Consider the following 18,205-nt stretch of genomic DNA (forward strand, 5'->3'; position numbering starts at 1 on the left):
AGAAAGTATCTCTACACCTCATTCTACCATATTAGATTTGCTGCAATATAATTCTACCATACATCCTTAAAGTTCCGTTTCATATTTGAAATGTCAGTTTAAAATTTAAAATCTTGTCATTTACTTGACAGTACGGAAGTAACGATTTGTTTTTAAGATATTTGTTATTGTTGAAGCATATGAGGTACTAGCTAATGGTAGAAATTGGTGGCAGGCGGTGGCAAGTAGTTGAAGGTAGCAGAAAGTGCTGACATGTTTGTCAGGTGACAACGAGTGATAGCAAATGGCGGTAGGTGGTAGCAACTGGTGACAAGCGGTAGCAGAGTGTATAGCAAATGACAAGTAGTGAATTCCATTAATGCGATGAAGTCCTTTAGCTTTTAAAATTAAACCTAAAATATCGTGTGATCATTTTCACTTTTAGTAAAATTATAAATTACCAACGTTGATATTTCCTTCCGTTTACGTCTCCGGTTGCGTTATTTGCAACCCTATTCTAAGTTATTCCGGAATATCCTCTAATCGGGATGTCCCATCAAGTCTTTTGTGATTACCTACTACCACCTCCTACCATCTACAATCGCCTACTACTAATTCCTATCATCTAGTACCATCTGCTGCTACTTGCTACCACTTGATAGCAGGTATTTTAATTAAATCTGTTGAAATATGGTACGAAACTAAAGTGTAGTGAAAACTTAATTTATGACTTAGCATTTACATGTTCTCAACAACAACGAAGTAATTAATCGAGAGAAATTTGTAAAACCTTTATCACTTGCTACCACTTACTTGCACATGAGTGACTGGTGGTAACAAGTACTGTGATAAGAAGTAGCAGCAGGTAGTGACAGGTAGCTTCAGGTGGTAGGAAGTGGTGGTAAGTGATGAAAGATGGTGTCAAGTGGTGACAGGTGGTAGCAAATGATAGCAGATAGCAACTAATGCCATTAATACGATGAATTCTTTTAGGTTTTAAAGTTAAACCTAAAATATGATGAATTCCAATCCTAAAATCATTTTCAGTGCTACCAATGCTGATATTTCTTTCTGTTCGAACCATCGTGTGCAAATGATTGATCAGTCGATAGCTATCACCTGCTGATATCACTTACTACCTGTTGTCACTTTTATGCTCATTGTTTTCTAGCACATGCTAGAGTGAACCCAACCGAGTTAGTAAGTGATTGAGTTACCGTGTTATCAGGTAGTAGCCACTTTCTACCACTTGTCACCAGTTGCTATCACTTATCACTCGGCATCACGTACTGTCACTTGTTGTCACTTGCTCACTTGCTACCACTTATCACCACCTGCACAACCTGTTATCATCTACTGCTACCTGCCATTAGCTGCGACGCAAAATCAAGCAGTAAAATGCTGAATAGATAAAAACTAACAATAAAACCAAAAATATTTCTGTACCTCGTTCCATAATATTAGATTTAAAACCATCTGACTCTGTCATACATCTTTCATATTTAAAATGTCAATTTAAAATTTAAACTTTTCTAATTTACTTAATTAAATTAATTAGCTGCTTAATATGAAAATCATTACTGAAAAAGTACTTGTTATTGTTAAAGTATACGAAGGAAAGTTAATTAATAAATCATAGCAATTAATTTATAATGTTTCGAGCAGCAAATAACTTTGTGATTATCACTATCGCTTATCACTGTGGACAATTGCTATCAATAATAAATGCATGATTACATTCATAACAGCACAAGCTTAAATATATTTTTTTTTTTATAAACAAATATAATTACAATTAAAACTTTACTATTCCATTACTCATTCAAACCTAACTTTTGTCAATAACCTTAATTTCACTTTAATCTTATTTTAACATATTCGCAAATTTGTTACAATCTTTAATGCTAACTAATGAACAAATTTAGTTAATCTATCATTAATTTACATTTAAATTACTTTCATTGAACTTTTATTGATTTAAATGTATATCTAAATATACATTATTTGACAAAAGTCATTAAAAATAGGTTTTAAATTTACTTCAAAATTTTCTCGAATTTATTGGTAATAATTGAAATTAGCAAATGTGTGAGAATTTAGCACTAAATTCAATAGCTATAGAATTGGTTGTTCTACAAAAATGAAATTTTGCATTCTTTTAATTTTAAAACCAAAACTTATTGAATTCTCTTACTCTATTGACTTACTACTTAGTTCTGAGGTTACTTATCAATTATTCAAGATAAAATTAATCACTGAGATAAAATTAAGTTAATGTTTATTTATCTTTAGAAAACACAATTGTTTACTGATTGTTTGGATCGAAAAAAATTAAAAAAATCGAATAACTTCAATTGCAATTATTCGAATATCATTAATTGAAAATTGCAAAGCGAGAAAATAATTTATTTCAGTGCTTCAAATTCAAACTTGCGATTCATATTTCCGGAATATTAAATCCGTTTCCGTTCACTTTTCAAAAATGGTTAATGGCTTACCTGATTAGTCCATTTTTATCGGCGGCAAATTTTTTTCCTTTTACGATTATTTGAATTGAAAACAAAATTAAATAAATGATAGACTTATTCACAGCTACTCCACATATTATTATTTGAAGATTAAAAAATGATAACACAAAAATTGTATGATAATGATAAAAAATGATAATTTTTATCTCTTCCAGTACCTCAAATATCAAACTAGCCGTTTGCAATTTCATCTTTTAATGATTTTTATATTAGAATTGAATTTTTGATCAAATTTATTCAAACCATAAGTTTGCCACAAACAATCACTTCGGTTTGACTTTCAATCAGTAATTTTTTTTTCTGTTTTTTTTTTTTTTCTGATCGATTTTTAAGTTTATGGAATAACTAAATTCATTTTTTCAATTACCTTTTTGTATTTTTCGCTTTTTTCTCATTTCTTATTTTTCTGTTTTTAATTTACAAATATTCAATTTCATCCATTTTCCTGGACTGAATTCAACTGTTAGTGCTGTATGACTTATCGCAAATTTCAATTACTAACATTTAAGAGTTCGTTTATTGAGTAAAGTAATTCATCCAACAAATTTCCAAACATTTTTTTCTTTCACTTTTTATAAAAAAATTTCATAAAGAAAAAAATTCACTTTTTTTACAAGTAATATTACTTATCTTATATCAAATTAATTAATTATATTTTCATTCAGTGCAATCTAAAGTTCAATTCAGAATTATTTATTATGTTAATATTTCATAGTTTTCCATTTTTTTTCCCTCCTACAATAAATAGCACACTGATAAGATAAATTTGACAATCAAATTTTATCACAGATTCAAGGTTAAGTATAACTTTTTGAAATTTCATGCATTACTGGCATTTTTCAAATGATCAGCTACAATATTTCCACATTTTTCAAAATGTTCTGCCATTATATTCATTAATTCTTGTATCGCTTCTGCAGTTCTCGAATAGTGCGATGTGAATTCTTGAATATTTTGTCGAACTTTCATTAATTGTTCCTCGTATAGTGTGTCAGCTTCTTTACTTTTTTGTTGTTTGGTTTGATCATCTGGATGTCTAGAAATGTGATCTGTTGATCGATCGATCGATCGATACATTAAGGATTAATGATATGGATGTCTAGAAATGTGATCTGTTGATCGATCGATCGATCGATCGATACATTAAGGATCAATGATATGGATGTCTAGAAATGTGATCTGTTGATCGATCGATCGATCGATCGATACATTAAGGATCAATGATATGGATGTCTAGAAATGTGATCTGTTGATCGATCGACCGATCGATACATTAAGGATCAATGATATGGATGTCTAGAAATGTGATCTGTTGATCGATCGATCGATACATTAAGGATCAATGATATGGATGTCTAGAAATGTGATCTGTTGATCGATCGATCGATACATTTAAGATCAATAAATCAATGATCAATTATGCAGTTAGTAAAATATTAGTTAATGGGTAAGTGATTAAAGAATCAAATGGAATAAAATTTGAATCTAAACATTAATGAATTATTTCTCTTTTTTGTTTTTGTTTATGTTTCTTTTTTTTTTTTAAATAATTGCAAAATAATTGCATGAAAGAATGAAATTTACTTGTTAGCTGATTGAGCTAAGCCATCCTTATCAAGACGTCGCTTTTTCAACTGATTGATATCATCGAGATAAATTTTCAGATTTCCATGAAGCCATGTTTTTGACCAAGATTCAATAAATTTTAATTCCACCTAAAATGCAATCCAAATATTTGAAAATTAGAAGTAAGAAATAAAATTAGCTAATCTCATGTTTTATTTCTTGTTTTAGCTATTTTACCTCTCTTTTTGAAATTTTTTAAATGAAGAGAATATTATTGCAAATTTGAATTTTTGAATGTTCTATTTTTGAATGTTCTATCTTTGAATTTTTTAAATAAATATTTTAAAGAGAATATTATTACAAAATGAAAAGTGTATCATATCAAATCATTCAAGTAGTATTGCTAAAATAATTTGGTAATTTTTGAAATTATGAAAAGTTCTTCATGATTTAATGGATTTTTTTGCATTTTACATTAAATTCAGCCAATAATAATATCATTTTTTTCTTTTTTTTTTTTTCAATTAAAATTTCTTCTACGTACTCGTTTAGCTGTTAAACGTTCTGTTTTTGCAATTTCCTCCAATGCTTCTTCGACATTTTTCATTACTTTATTAAACTGCAAATAATTAAATATAATTTAGGGAAACAATCAGAGAGAGAGAGAGAAAGTGAAGACAGTTTATTATGATTTCATGCTGTTTTCATATTTTACAAAATTAAATATTAAATAAAACTTTCATTACCTTTTTATTTTTGGTTTTAGCAGCTAAACCATTGCATATATTTGCTATTGAATCAGCAGGTGTCATACCAGTTGCTTTGAAATTTGAAATCATCGATTCAACAGCTTTCACAATTGCTGCAACATCTGATTTGCTTCGTTCGCAAAAAGTAATGGAACGAGTAACATCATTTGGGAATCTAAAATAAAGTAAAATATGTTCCGTTTCTTTTCGTATTTCACGTAACTTACGCAAGGTTAAAACGTATTTGTGGTAGCAATTATCATATAAATGCCTCATACTCGATTAATTCGATAATAGCAGTAATAAAAATATAACTATTTAAAAGTTTGTGATAATTAAAATGAAGGTAAGAAAAAGGTATGCTGTTAGTAATTTTTTGCAAATTAATATTTTTGGATTTTAAAAGTATAACAAGTAGATTATCAGTAATATTTGTAAATCTTTAATTTTTTTTTTTCAAAAATTATATACTTTTAACTTGTTAATTGATAACCATAGAACTAGCTGATAATAAAATTAGAGTGATCGTTCTTTCTTTTTATTATGATTTAAGTATATCTAAATAATTGAAATATTTATTTTAAATTCAAGTCACTGATAATCTTATCTTAGTGATTAGAAGCTAGAAAAGTCTTAAAATTGAACAAACTCTGTTTGTTTTGCCATATCCAACTTAACCATAACATTTTGCTTCAGTCGTCGAAACATTTTTTAATAGAAAACTAAACTTTGTAGTCAAAAGGAAAAAAAAAAGTTAAAAATAAATATAATTGAAATTATTGTCAGTTTTTATAGTTTAGAGATGAACTTATTTGCATAATTTGATGATAATTTGAAGAGTTTGCAAAAGTGTTGAATTGAATTCAAATTTTACTAATTAAATTCCTCATTATTATTTCCTTTTAAGCTTAAAAGTATACTTTAATAAAATATTGAAAAAAATTTGCTCAAAAAAAAAAAAAAATGGTAAAGGAAAAATAATTATTATTTATATTATTATTGCTATTGTTTATGCATTATAATTTTCACAGATTTTTTAACTATGACCAAAATTTGTTTAAAATTCTTTTTGGTAGTATGCAGTAGATAATTTTACCATAAAATTTTTTGTGATATCAGAAGAATTCTTCGAAATTTCAGATTTATTGAAATGGAAAATTTATCAAATATACCCATAGTATACCAATGATTGTTTATTTTTTCCTTAAAGATAGCAAATGATAGTATTAATGGAAAAGTATCGTTTATCGTTTAGCTTCTCTCAATGAATTTGTTTCTTATCACGTTTATTATTAAGAAATCACGCTTCTTATCAAAAAAAATCACGTTTTCCTTCAGGAAATCACGTTTCTTATCAAGGAATCACGTTTTCTACCAGGAAATCACGTTTGTTATCAAAAAATCACGTTTCTTATCAGGAAAACACTGATACACATATAAAATTGATCATGAAAACTGAATTATTTTATGGTCCTTCCTGAAACTGAAAAAATGAGTACCATATTAGGCGCTGCAAGCATGACCGAAGCGCTTATTGTCAATTATTTTAGAGCTGAAAATGTCCGATAATCGAGACAAAGGGATCATTTCAAATAAGCATTTTAACTACGAACAGATAATTGTAACACTTTTTTGAGATTCAAAATCAAAAATTGATATCATTGAAAATTTTTTCCCAGGAATTTTCTTATGAGAATTCAATGAGAAATGTAATTCACTTCAACAATTATTGAAGTTATTTTTAAATTAGAATTTTGAAATTTTGTTATTTTATTATTATTACTATTTCATTTTATGTTTTCTATAGATAGCAAATGACCGCATGAATTAATAATGATTATTTTGATAGCATAAATTAATAATTATTATTTTAAAGAATGTTTTTTTTTTTTTTTTTTGCTTTTGCATATACATTTGCAGATATTTCTTCACGTACGTGAAAGGCAGAGCTGCTACTACTGCTATACGATGGATGATATTCGCAGACAAATATTGTAATTTTAGAATGTTTACGATTAACTATTCAAGTAGCGAAGAAGTATTTTGAAAAGAGTAGGGGAAAAACATTCAGTCATTTAAAGTTTTCAACTTTTAATTTTAGTTTATTAAAAAATAATTTTTTATTTTAATATTTTCTTAATTTTTTATTTTAGTTCATTAAAAAACAAAATCAAATTTCACTGAATAAACTCACTTCTTCGGATACTTTTTTAGTCAACTAAAAAAGTTAATAATAAATAATCAAATAAGCTAACTTAAAGTTAGATAAATGAATCATAAATTGAGTGATCTAATCTTAATCAAACAACTTTCATGCAAACAATAAAATAAATTTAAAAAAAAAAAAAAAAAAACGAAAGAATTTTCACTAAAAACCATTTTAGGTATATAAAATTATCAATCTATTTTAAATATAATGAAATCAATTTGCCTATCAATAAATGATATTGTCCTACAGTGATAAGAAAATACAGTGATAATTAAGTAACTGAATAATCTCAGATTTGAATTTAAGACTATGGCACCAAAAATTTCCACCAAAAACTTAATTTAGGTCAAATTAAGAAAAAATATCTTCTAGCTGCATAATTTTTGAACTCATATTTAAATATATAATTTCCCAAAAAAGTTCATTGCTTAAATTCTATTTGCTTTTTTGAATTAATCATATTCAAAAATGAATAATATTTTCATTTATTTTTTTTGTAAAATTAATTTTTTTGACTTTTTTTAAAACATAATAACTTTTTTTTTTTTTATTTCATTTGTGTACAATTTTGCCTTTTTATTTACCTAATTTATTATCAATTTTATGAATAGTAACAAATCTGTTTCTTTTCGAAAAAATAATTGAAAATCATTTTTTTTTTTTTTTTGCACTCCTCTGATCAAACTAAAAAGAAAATAATAAATAGTCAAATAAAGTGAATAATGTTTTTATTAATATTTCAATCTTTTTCCTTATAAATTATTACTTTAATTAAAACTAGTCATCAATACTTAAGTTGGACATTACTTAATCTATTTGAGTATATATTTAAACAATTTGAAATTTTTAATCGAGAATTGAATTCCTTTAAAGAACTCATTGAATTCATTCATCAATCATATTTCTTGTACTGATTCATTGCTAATATTTTTATCGATAAAATTTAACATTTACCATTCATACATTTACTTTCCTTTTTTTTTATAATCTAAAAATAAATGCAATTGCTTGATGCCATAAAATAGAATTTCCCATAATTTGCATATTTCTCATCGATATGACAAATTGCAGTGAAATATTTTATTTACATTTCTGGTTGAGAATATTTGAATTAGATACTATGAAATGTTAATTTATCTTAAGCAAACATACGGTTATGAGTTTTAATAATACAAACTTCATTTACAGTGCTATCATTATTCTCACCTTTCCTTATAAAGGTAAATTTGAATGGAAAAGTATACTTATTATACTACTCATTCATACAATAAATTTTTATTCACATATACCTATACATCACGTACGTCATTTACGTTGAATATATTTGATAGACATACACAAATATTTGCTGTAAATAATTTCGAGGGAATAAGTAGAATAGTTCATGAATACCTTTATCATATTTCATTTTATTTATTACTTTCAAAAGTGCCATTCCTAATGGCCAGAAATTATACAGTGCTAGCAAAAAAAAAAAAAAAAAAAACAAAGCCGACAACAGATGAAAGCTATATAACACTTTTTTTTTTATGAACAATGACCTTTAACCTTTTCTTTTTTCTATTAGTCAGAAGCTGTCTAAAATAATTGTAGAAATAAAAGAACAGAAAAAAATTCTTTAAAAAAAAAAAAAACTGTACTTTTTGAAAGTTTAAAAAAAAATAAATTTTAATATTGAAAAAATATACAAATTTATGCCGAAGAAAATTTACAAAATAAAATGAATTTTAATATAATATTAGCATTATAACTTTTAATTCCATCGAAAGCCACAAATTACTTTAATTCATATTTCTCATTAATTTCTTTTATTTTCTTATCCTTTTTTTTTGTTTTTAAACTTAGAAATTTTTCTGTTCAAAACTTAAATTTGTAAGTATGAAATGATTTAACGTATACTTAATGCATCATCATAGTTTGGCAAATATTAAAAAAAATATGAATAAAAGTAAATAAAATGCAAGTAATATAAATGAATGAATAAAAGGTTAGAATAAACAATAAAAGTTCATTCGATGGATCAAACTTTGAAGTGAAATTAAAAAATTGTATGATTGGAAATATTTTTATTAAAGTACTGTTTGTTACTATAAAAGATTAATCGTTTGGAATTTATCTCAAAGTCAAAGTCAAAGTGTTAAACTTGGCCATCGGATGAAACTTCGAGATCAATGCATATTAAAAAAGTAAGTGACAAAGCCGCTCAAATTAATTAGTGCATAAGTACTGCTGATTAACATTAAAAAGTAATATGATAAGTGAGTAAATGAAAAATATGCAAATAAATTTCATATTAAAAAATTTGAGACTAATTTAAATCAAAATATTGTGTAATATTCTCATAAATTAAAATAAAAAAAGAAAAAATTAAAGAAGAAAAAAACATATTTCTGCTCAATTAATTAGTAATAACTTTTTTTTTGATAAGTAAGACAAAGTAATGTTTGAAAAAATGGACACGGATGGATGACCACTTAATTAACTTCACATACATTTAAATGAAGTATACGACTTGAATGGATGGACACAAAGAGGTCATCTAAAGTATTAAAATATTTGATAATAAATTTGTTTAAAAAAAAAAAAAAAAAAGAATGAAATACTAGGAATTCCAATGTTTTTTTTTTTGAATTTTATAAATCACCAAGAATAAAAATACTTTTTGAAGTTAATTTAATAATTGCTAGCTAATTAAAAAAAAAAGCGAGATAACATTCATATATTTTCATCATTTAATTATCATATAATTAAGTCAAAATTGAAATATCAATAGAATTGCGGCAGAAAATGATATCAATAATAAACAATATTTAAATTACATTAGTAAATATTAGTAAATAATAATAATAATAATTCAATTTAACTTATTTTCTTTTACAGTATAATAACGATACCACCAACACTGAGCATTTAAAATTTCAAAAAAGAAAACAAAAACAAAAAATTTAAATTACACAGTGATAATCTTCCTGTCAGCTTCTTTCTTCAAATAACCAATATCCTTTGAATCAAGCGTCTCCCTGAATTCACCATTCACCAACGGATCATTTGACGAATTTCTGGAATGACACATTCGTCGACAACCACAACGAATGCAGCAGCAACATGTTATTATCAATAAACCGCATAATATCTGGAATACCTGGCGTACGAAGCATCATAATTTGAACTATATATTAATTTAAAAATAAATAATAAATCAAATTAATTAATTACTCAAAAATAAATTAAACAAGATAGTTATGTATTAATAGCTACATAATATTATACATACATTAGAGTAAACTTCATAATATTTGGAACATCTAGCGTACGAAGCATCATAATTTGAACTATATATTAATTTAAAAATAAATAATAAATTAATTAATTACTCAAATTTAATTTAAAAAGATGAAATATTTTTATATAAATAATATTATATATACATTAGAGTATTGAAAATAAATGATTGATTGATTTGATGTGTTTTATAAGTTTATGCAAATTATCAATTACAATTTTATTTGAATTATATTTTACAAAAAAAACAAAAAACAAACTAATTTTTTGATATAAATAAATTAAGCAAACTTTAATTAGTTTTTTAATTTTTTGATTTTATCAATTTTTTTTTCTTTTATTATGAATATTACAACATTTTTTTTTAAGCAATTCAAATTTAAATATTTTGAGAGAGAAAAAAAAAAAAAGTAAACAAATAAATAAACGTACCAGTGCAGCAGCTAAAATAAATGGAATAATGCCCGTAGTGCTAATATTAATAAATGCTGAAACAACAGGTGTTTTACGTTGCATACAAATAAATTGTCGTCGTTCATCGACGTCATTTCGGATTACGTACGTCGTACCACACGGTATCTCACAGGCACTTTCACAATCAGTCAAATTATCATAATGATAAATTTCTGTAAAAATTATTATTTTAATTCATTTCTCTAAACATTTAAGTACTAGTTGATAATTTAAATTTAATCATTTAATTTAAGTTTTAATAATAATTTAAATTTAATCATTTGAAGAATACTAACTGAATTCAATAATACACTTCTTTTAATTCAAATAAATCTTTTTTTTTTTTTTTTGAAGTTTTTTATAATTACCATTGTTTGTAAACAATGAATCACTTCTAATTAATCAACTAATTGCTAAAATCTCTGAAGTTTTATCACTTTTAAATACATTTCATTAAATTACAAAGTAAAAAGAAAAAGAAATTTATTGATTATAAATTATTAGTTTCATAGTTTATTTCTTTCTTTCTTTCTGTTGCAAATTGTTTATTAAAATTTTAAATTAAAAGATTTTTGTTGCCAAAATTAATAAAAAAATAAAATTAACTAACTCATAATTCGATGCATTCCATCACGTTCACGTGTTAAGCCATCTCTGTTAGACAACCTTCGCAGATAAGATGATGATGATGATAACGATGATGATGATGATAACGATGATGATGGATATTGAAAATCGTAACGATCAGCAAATACAGTAATAATTAGAGAGAAAAACCACCAATGTAAGCATAACTGTCGTTGGTAGTACATCTGAAATTTAAAATTTACAATATATTAGTTTAAAGATAAGAAAAAAAAGAGAGAATGAAAGAGGGAATAATGAAATTAATTATTATTATTTTATTGTTATTATTATTATTGTTATTGTTATTATTATTATTACTATTGTTATTGTTATTGTTATTATTATTATCAAAGAATACTGAAAATGCATCTATCATTGCAAAATAAATAGCATAAAAAGTTTTTGTTATAAAATAGTAAATAATCATTACTAAAAAGAATGAAAAATATAATAAAATAAAAAAAAAAAATGAAAAAGAAAAAATGAGAAAGAAAAAAAAAATTAAAACCAAAAATAATATTTTTTTCTATAAAAAATCCAAAAAAAAAAAGTGGAAAAAGAAGAAATTCCAAAATAATATCTCATAATTATAGTTCAATATTACTATAATTAAATTTATTAGAATAAAAGATAAAAAAAGAAAAACGAACATTTCTCAACAATTATTAAATATTGGCATAAAAAATTTAAAAATCAAACAATAGTTAAAATTTAAAAGATTAATTTTTAAAATATTTGAACTCATTTATTCATCTCACCCATAATTCTTTCATTCCATAAACATTTATATAGCACTTTATGCATTCATTCCATTATACATTACCGCCCCATAATCCATCAATTCTATATGTGAAGTAATAAAACTAAAGGTGTAAAAGCTGACGATAACTATGACAAACTCAAAATTCAAATAGCATTTCATTTCATTTTTTTTTTTTTTTTTTTTTTTTGATTGAAATTTTTCTTTTATACAGCAAAAAGAAAAGGAATGAATTTTATTTGCAAAGGAAAATTTATCAACGATCAATGATATAACAACGATTGTAATAGCGAAAATTTTAATGATATTAATAATTACTATTTTCTATTTCCATTCTTTTTCTTTTCAATAATAATTACTATTTCATTTTTATTGTTAATTATTATTATTATTATTATCATCATTGTTAATAACATTATTACCACTATTATTGTTATTATTATTATGATTATTATTGTTATCGCTATTATTATTATCACTGTTGGTAGTTATAAATTTGTGATCAACAAGAATATTGTAAAAATTTCTTTTTTTATTTTTATTTTTTTAAATTACCTAAAGAGGTTGATTTTTTTTCAATAAAAATTTTATATTAATAATACAGTGATGACTAAAATTTAGAATTAGAAGTGATGCAATCCGAAATTAATTAATCTAAAATTTCACTAAATTGAACTCACAGGTAAATATATTTCTTAAATTAAATTAAATGTAATTAAATATATGTGGAACTCACTGTTAAGTATATCTTAAATTAAATATAATTAAATAGATATTTAAATTACTGAAGCATTTTTAATTATTCCTATTTCTCTAATTTAATAAAACAAATATTTTGTGGATCAAAAGAGTAAATTGATCTTTCGAAAAACAATGCAATATTATTTTAGCAGATCAATTCAGCTTGTATCTGATTTAATTACTAGCTTCATCTAAAAAATTATTTCAAAAAAATTATTCATAAAATTAATACTAAAAGAAAAAAAAAAGGCATAGATCTTAATTAATTATTCGTAGATCAATTTTTTTTCTTCTTTTTTTGTCAGATAAAATCTAATGAAAAATATCAAAGAGAAAACAAAAGTAAAATGCCTTTATTGGATGGTTGAAGGAAGAATAAAATATTTGTTATAAAATTAACTCAATGACTTTTCATCATTTTTTTTTTTTGAGATGAAAAACATGGAATTAAATTAAACCATAAAAACTTTTTATAATTTTCTCTTTTATTTTTTTCATTTTATTATCAACAAATAATAATAATAATAATAACAGTAATTCATTTACTTATTGATATTAATTAATAAGAATATATTGGAAATGATTAAAACTGAGTGGAAATTAGATAGCATCAGTTTTTTTTTTTTCGTTTTTTCTTTCAGCAAACAAATTTGTATATTAATTATTGGTCTGTAATATTAGATAAAAGAAATTAGTATCAGCATGACTCCGCGGCAAAATCAATAAGCGGGAATATGACACCGCGAAAGGAAAACTTTCATCCGAAAAAAAAAAAGCAAATATTGCAAAAATAATTATAATTACAAATAATGATGGTTGAATGCATAATTATCTCTTCACTATTTGATTTTCCACTTCACCGAAATGGAAATTTCATTTTAGCTATGCTAATTTAAACCAAAATTTTTACTATTTTGCTTATTTCCAAGGCTAAAGGTCAATTTTAAGCATTTATTTTCAGCAATAAAATAGTGAAAATATTATCTCAGCAAAAAATTTATTTTAATCATGATTAAAAATCATTAAATGGATTAAATCGAAGATATAAATTACAATCACTTATGTTAACAAATGATAATAATTAATAAAATAGTACAGTGATAGGGAAAAGTTTGTAAAATAATTAATTAATTTAAATGTTTGAAATTTTCACAGACAAAAAAAGGAAAAAAAAATTCAAATTTGATATGAAAAAAAGCGGAGATTAATAAATATACTAAATTGTTCAATAATTAATGAAAAAATAAATTAAAAAGCAAAAAAAAAAATTGATTTTAATGTAATACTTTAAATATCACTAAAAATGGGACTACACGTTGAGATATATTCCGGAATTTAACCGTTCTTAAATTAAACCGGTATATTTCGAAATTTGAATGTAACACCACCATCAAATTGTTATATTTTGATTTATCACTCATCTTCCGGTATATTTTCCCCGAATTTCATGCATAGTTACATCGAAACAGTAGAACCCATAATTTTGAGTATAATTATTTCAAAATTGTTATATTTTGAATGTGCCATTTCTATACCATAAAACTTTTACCACATGCATCATCTAACTTGAAGTACCTTAACATAAATGCATGCATGCGTGCATGCATGCATCATACTACTCAAGGTCAGCCTGAATTGATGGCTTCCTTTTCCGGCATATCCATTAAACGATAAAACAGCACTGACAAACTGAAGCAATTGTGATTGCCGATGAAATCATATCATAACCAAAAAAAAAAAAAAATGCCTTCTCAGTGAAATAAAATTTAAAAAAAAAAAAAAAAAAAAAGCTATATTTGGTTTACGATCATTAATCTTTTTCTTAAAATCCGGAAAGTATAATGTGACAGATTATATTTAGAAGAAAAAAAAAGACGAATGAGAAGAGTATACTATGAGAAATATAATGATATCATCAGGAAATAATAACCGTAAAGAAGACGAAAAGTTGTTAAAAGCCATAAAGTATCTATCTGGTGACAGAAATAATACAAATAAACAATGCATATAAGACTACTATTTCATCTAATCTTCCTCATCTTAATACTTGTAATTATACTTATTATTATGCTAAAATTTTTTTTTTTTTTTTTGTTAAAATTTTAATAAAATTTAAACAAAAAATTCTTTCTTGCAAAAAACAAAAGATTTAATATATCAGAAAAAAAAAAACTTTTATTTTTTAAATTTGAAAAATTTCAGTGTTGATGAAATACATTTGAAATTAATCCTTAAATAAGAAATGTTCAAGTTGGAAACGATAAATGAGTAGTATGAGGAATGTTAGAAAGAACCAATATAATGATAATAATAATAATGATGATAATAATAACAACAGTGATAGTAATGATAATAATAGTGATAATAATATTATTAATAATAACAATGATGATGATAATAACAATAATACTAGTAATGATAATAATGACACAATAATAACAATGATGATAATAACAATAATACTAGTAATGATAATAATGACACAATAATAACAATGATGATAATAATAACAATAATAATAGTAATGATAATAATAATACAATAATAATAATGATGATGATAATAACAATAATACTAGTAATGATAATAATATTAATAATGATGGTAATAATGATATTATTAATAATATTAGTAATAATAATAATAATAATAGTTATGAATAGGATAGAACGATCATAGACAAAAGAATCTGATGAAAGAAAAGAAGGAGAAGAAGGAGTAATATGGATCATTCTGGAAATAGGATGTCGCGCTATTTACTTTTCCGGTGGTCGTAAAACCATCAAACTATCTTCAGGAAATTTATCATTCATCATTTGTGTTGTCTAATTCTCTACAAAATTCTCTAACTATTATTCATTTTCTTCTTCTTTGAATCATACATATACATTGAGAAAAGTCCGTAAAGATATTATGTAAATAAAAAGATTATTTGAGTTATAGCTAAAAAGGAGCTAACATAAAAGAGGTTAGCACTATATTGTAAAGGTCACTGATAACAAGACAAAAGCATCAGTTGTTAAGTGAGTGGACAAGAGAAAGGTTAAGCAAGTGGACAAGAGAGGGTTAAATGAGTGGACAAGAAAAGGGTTAACGAGTGGACAAGGGAAGAACTAAACGAATGGACAAGAGAGGGTTAAATGAGTGGACAAGAGAAGGGCTGAACAAGTGGACAGTAGATGAGTTAAATGAGTGGACAAGAGAAGAGCATTACAACTTCTATCACTTTTTTATTTTAGTGTTTATCTTGAACTTTACTTTATCTTTAAGCCTTTTATCCTATCTAATGGCCTTTTTTTTTTCGAGATCAGTTCTTTTCGAGAATAAAATTAATCACCTCTAACAATCTTTCTCTTTCTCTTTGCTTCATAATCAAAATATTGGTAATAATATTGTCAGCACAACTTAGAATAATTATTAAAATATTAAAAAAAAAATGATTTAAGAAATTTTTAAAATTGAAAAAAACTTCTTAAAAATAAAATATCAACTTTAAATTTAAATTTTTCCCTTTAAAATTGAGTACTAATAAGTAATAGTAATAATAATAATAGTAAATTGTAACATATATTTTAAATATAAAGTGAAATAAATGATTATCAGTGAAGTTTTTGAGCACAGATAAAATAAATGGAAGTGTTATTAGAAATTATTCAGAGACAAAATTAATTTTCAAATTAATCATTGATCTTATATTCAAGATTTTATCTTATCAGTGCATACATTGATATAATTATTTGAAAGTTCCGAAAGCATATCACAAATAAATAAAACCTAAAATTCTTTATATGTTTGTTAATTACAGCAAATATGCATTAAGTCAATTTTCCCAACATTTATTTTCTTTTCTCTTTCTCTCTCTCTCTCTTTCTCGTTTACTTCATTAATTCGTTAATTAATGGATGAGTCATATCTCATTAATAATCAAAAGGTTATATAGTATTTGAATAATCATAAGAAGATGATGAATTACTATAAGTTGTTGAAATAAAAACTTTCAAAAGCGAATATTTTTTTTATAAAAAAATTTTGTTATTAACATTTTTTTAAAATTTTTTTAAAAATTTTTTTAAACAAGTGATATTTTAATAAATTAAATGTAAAAAAATGGTTTAAATGTCATTTAATTTAAATTGAAATAAGTTACAATATTAACATCAATTAATGCTAATATTTTAATTTATTTCATTTCAAAATAAACAAATCCAATTATTATTTTAATCAAATTGAAAATTGAAAAGTTTAAAAAAACATAAACATTGTCAAAAAAGTTAATTAACCAAAAAATAAGTGTTATAAGATCAAAAATCTATAAATTATTTTTCAACTTCATTAGCTTTCCATAAATTCTGGAACTGGGAAAAATGATATGATAATATTGAATATAAAATGGTTCAATTATTTTATGATTGATAATTTAGTAAAAGTTAATTTCATTTTTGTTTTTTTCTACATCAAACATTTCTCGTCATTTTAATTTAAGTTTAATTTTAATGCGATTTTAGATTTAATAACCATTTGTTATTGACATTCATTCAAAATAGAATTTTTAATGAACAGTTATAAATTTTAAAATTTTTAAATATTTTTGTTGTTCCATTAATTAATTACTGATTACTGAGCCAAAAAAATGGAAAAATTTACAAGCAATAAGCATATTTACTGTTACTTTATTTCTCGATTTTATTTTAATTTATTATTTTTTTATTATTATTTTTTGTTTTTCTTTACTTATTATTTTTTATATTATATATTATTTTGTTATTTTTTCTTATATTATTTTGTTACTGTAATAATTATTATTTCACTATTAGCATATTTACTTTTATTATGCTTAAGCAAACATTTTAAAATTGAAAGATAAAAAGTAAAATAACTTTTATCAGTATAACTTTATTATCTGCAATGGTAGTAAATGTTGATCTAACTTTTAATCTTAGCTACCAAAATTGCTAAAAGTAGCAATTTTAGAATATGTAAATAGTAATACTAAATTTATTTCTTATCTTTAATCAATTTTTTCTTAAAAACAAAAAAAAAAAATTGAATTTAAAAGTAATTTTAAAGATAGAAATGTTATTATTATATATGTATGATATGATAAGAACATTAGTAAATGATAATTTATGCAAATGTTTAATGCAAAATTATAAAAGAAAGAGAAAATGAGAAAAGCAATTGATAAATTGTAAACATTGCAAATTTAGTAACACTATTTTATTTTTTTTTTTTTTTTTTTATGAAAAATAATTAAAAAATAATTCGATGATATTTGCTAATTTATTGCATAAAATCTAAATTAAAATTTCTG

The 18,205-nt window shown here is 23.8% G+C and overlaps 3 protein-coding genes across 4 annotated transcripts; 1 reads left to right on the plus strand and 2 right to left on the minus strand.

The window, feature by feature from the left end:
• Positions 1 to 3,326: 3,326 nt before the first annotated feature.
• Positions 3,327 to 5,530, minus strand: Bm18065 (Uncharacterized protein; the record flags this gene model as incomplete). The annotated part of the gene is made up of 5 exons (XM_043075794.1): positions 3,327 to 3,543; positions 4,092 to 4,222; positions 4,618 to 4,692; positions 4,820 to 4,997; positions 5,472 to 5,530. The coding sequence occupies 5 exons, from the start codon at positions 5,528 to 5,530 to the stop codon at positions 3,327 to 3,329; spliced, it is 660 nt and encodes a 219-aa protein (XP_042931728.1).
• On the plus strand, positions 3,329 to 3,448 carry Bm8486 (Uncharacterized protein; the record flags this gene model as incomplete). The annotated part of the gene is made up of 1 exon (XM_043075795.1): positions 3,329 to 3,448. The coding sequence occupies one exon, from the start codon at positions 3,329 to 3,331 to the stop codon at positions 3,446 to 3,448; it is 120 nt and encodes a 39-aa protein (XP_042931729.1).
• Positions 5,531 to 9,981: 4,451 nt separating the features above from the next.
• Positions 9,982 to 11,578, minus strand: Bm8485 (Uncharacterized protein; the record flags this gene model as incomplete). Of its 2 annotated transcripts, none has more annotated exons than XM_043075797.1 (3): positions 9,982 to 10,164; positions 10,746 to 10,939; positions 11,377 to 11,578. In XM_043075797.1, 3 exons carry the CDS (start codon positions 11,576 to 11,578, stop codon positions 9,982 to 9,984), a joined length of 579 nt encoding a protein of 192 aa, XP_042931731.1. The 2 variants fall into 2 exon arrangements, with proteins under 2 accessions (XP_042931731.1, XP_042931730.1); XM_043075796.1 differs by having other exon boundaries at positions 9,982 to 10,173.
• Positions 11,579 to 18,205: the final 6,627 nt, after the last annotated feature.

This window comes from Brugia malayi, assembly GCF_000002995.4.
Source record: "Brugia malayi strain FR3 genome assembly, contig: Bm_v4_ChrX_scaffold_001, whole genome shotgun sequence".
NCBI classification, from domain to species: domain Eukaryota; kingdom Metazoa; phylum Nematoda; class Chromadorea; order Rhabditida; family Onchocercidae; genus Brugia; species Brugia malayi.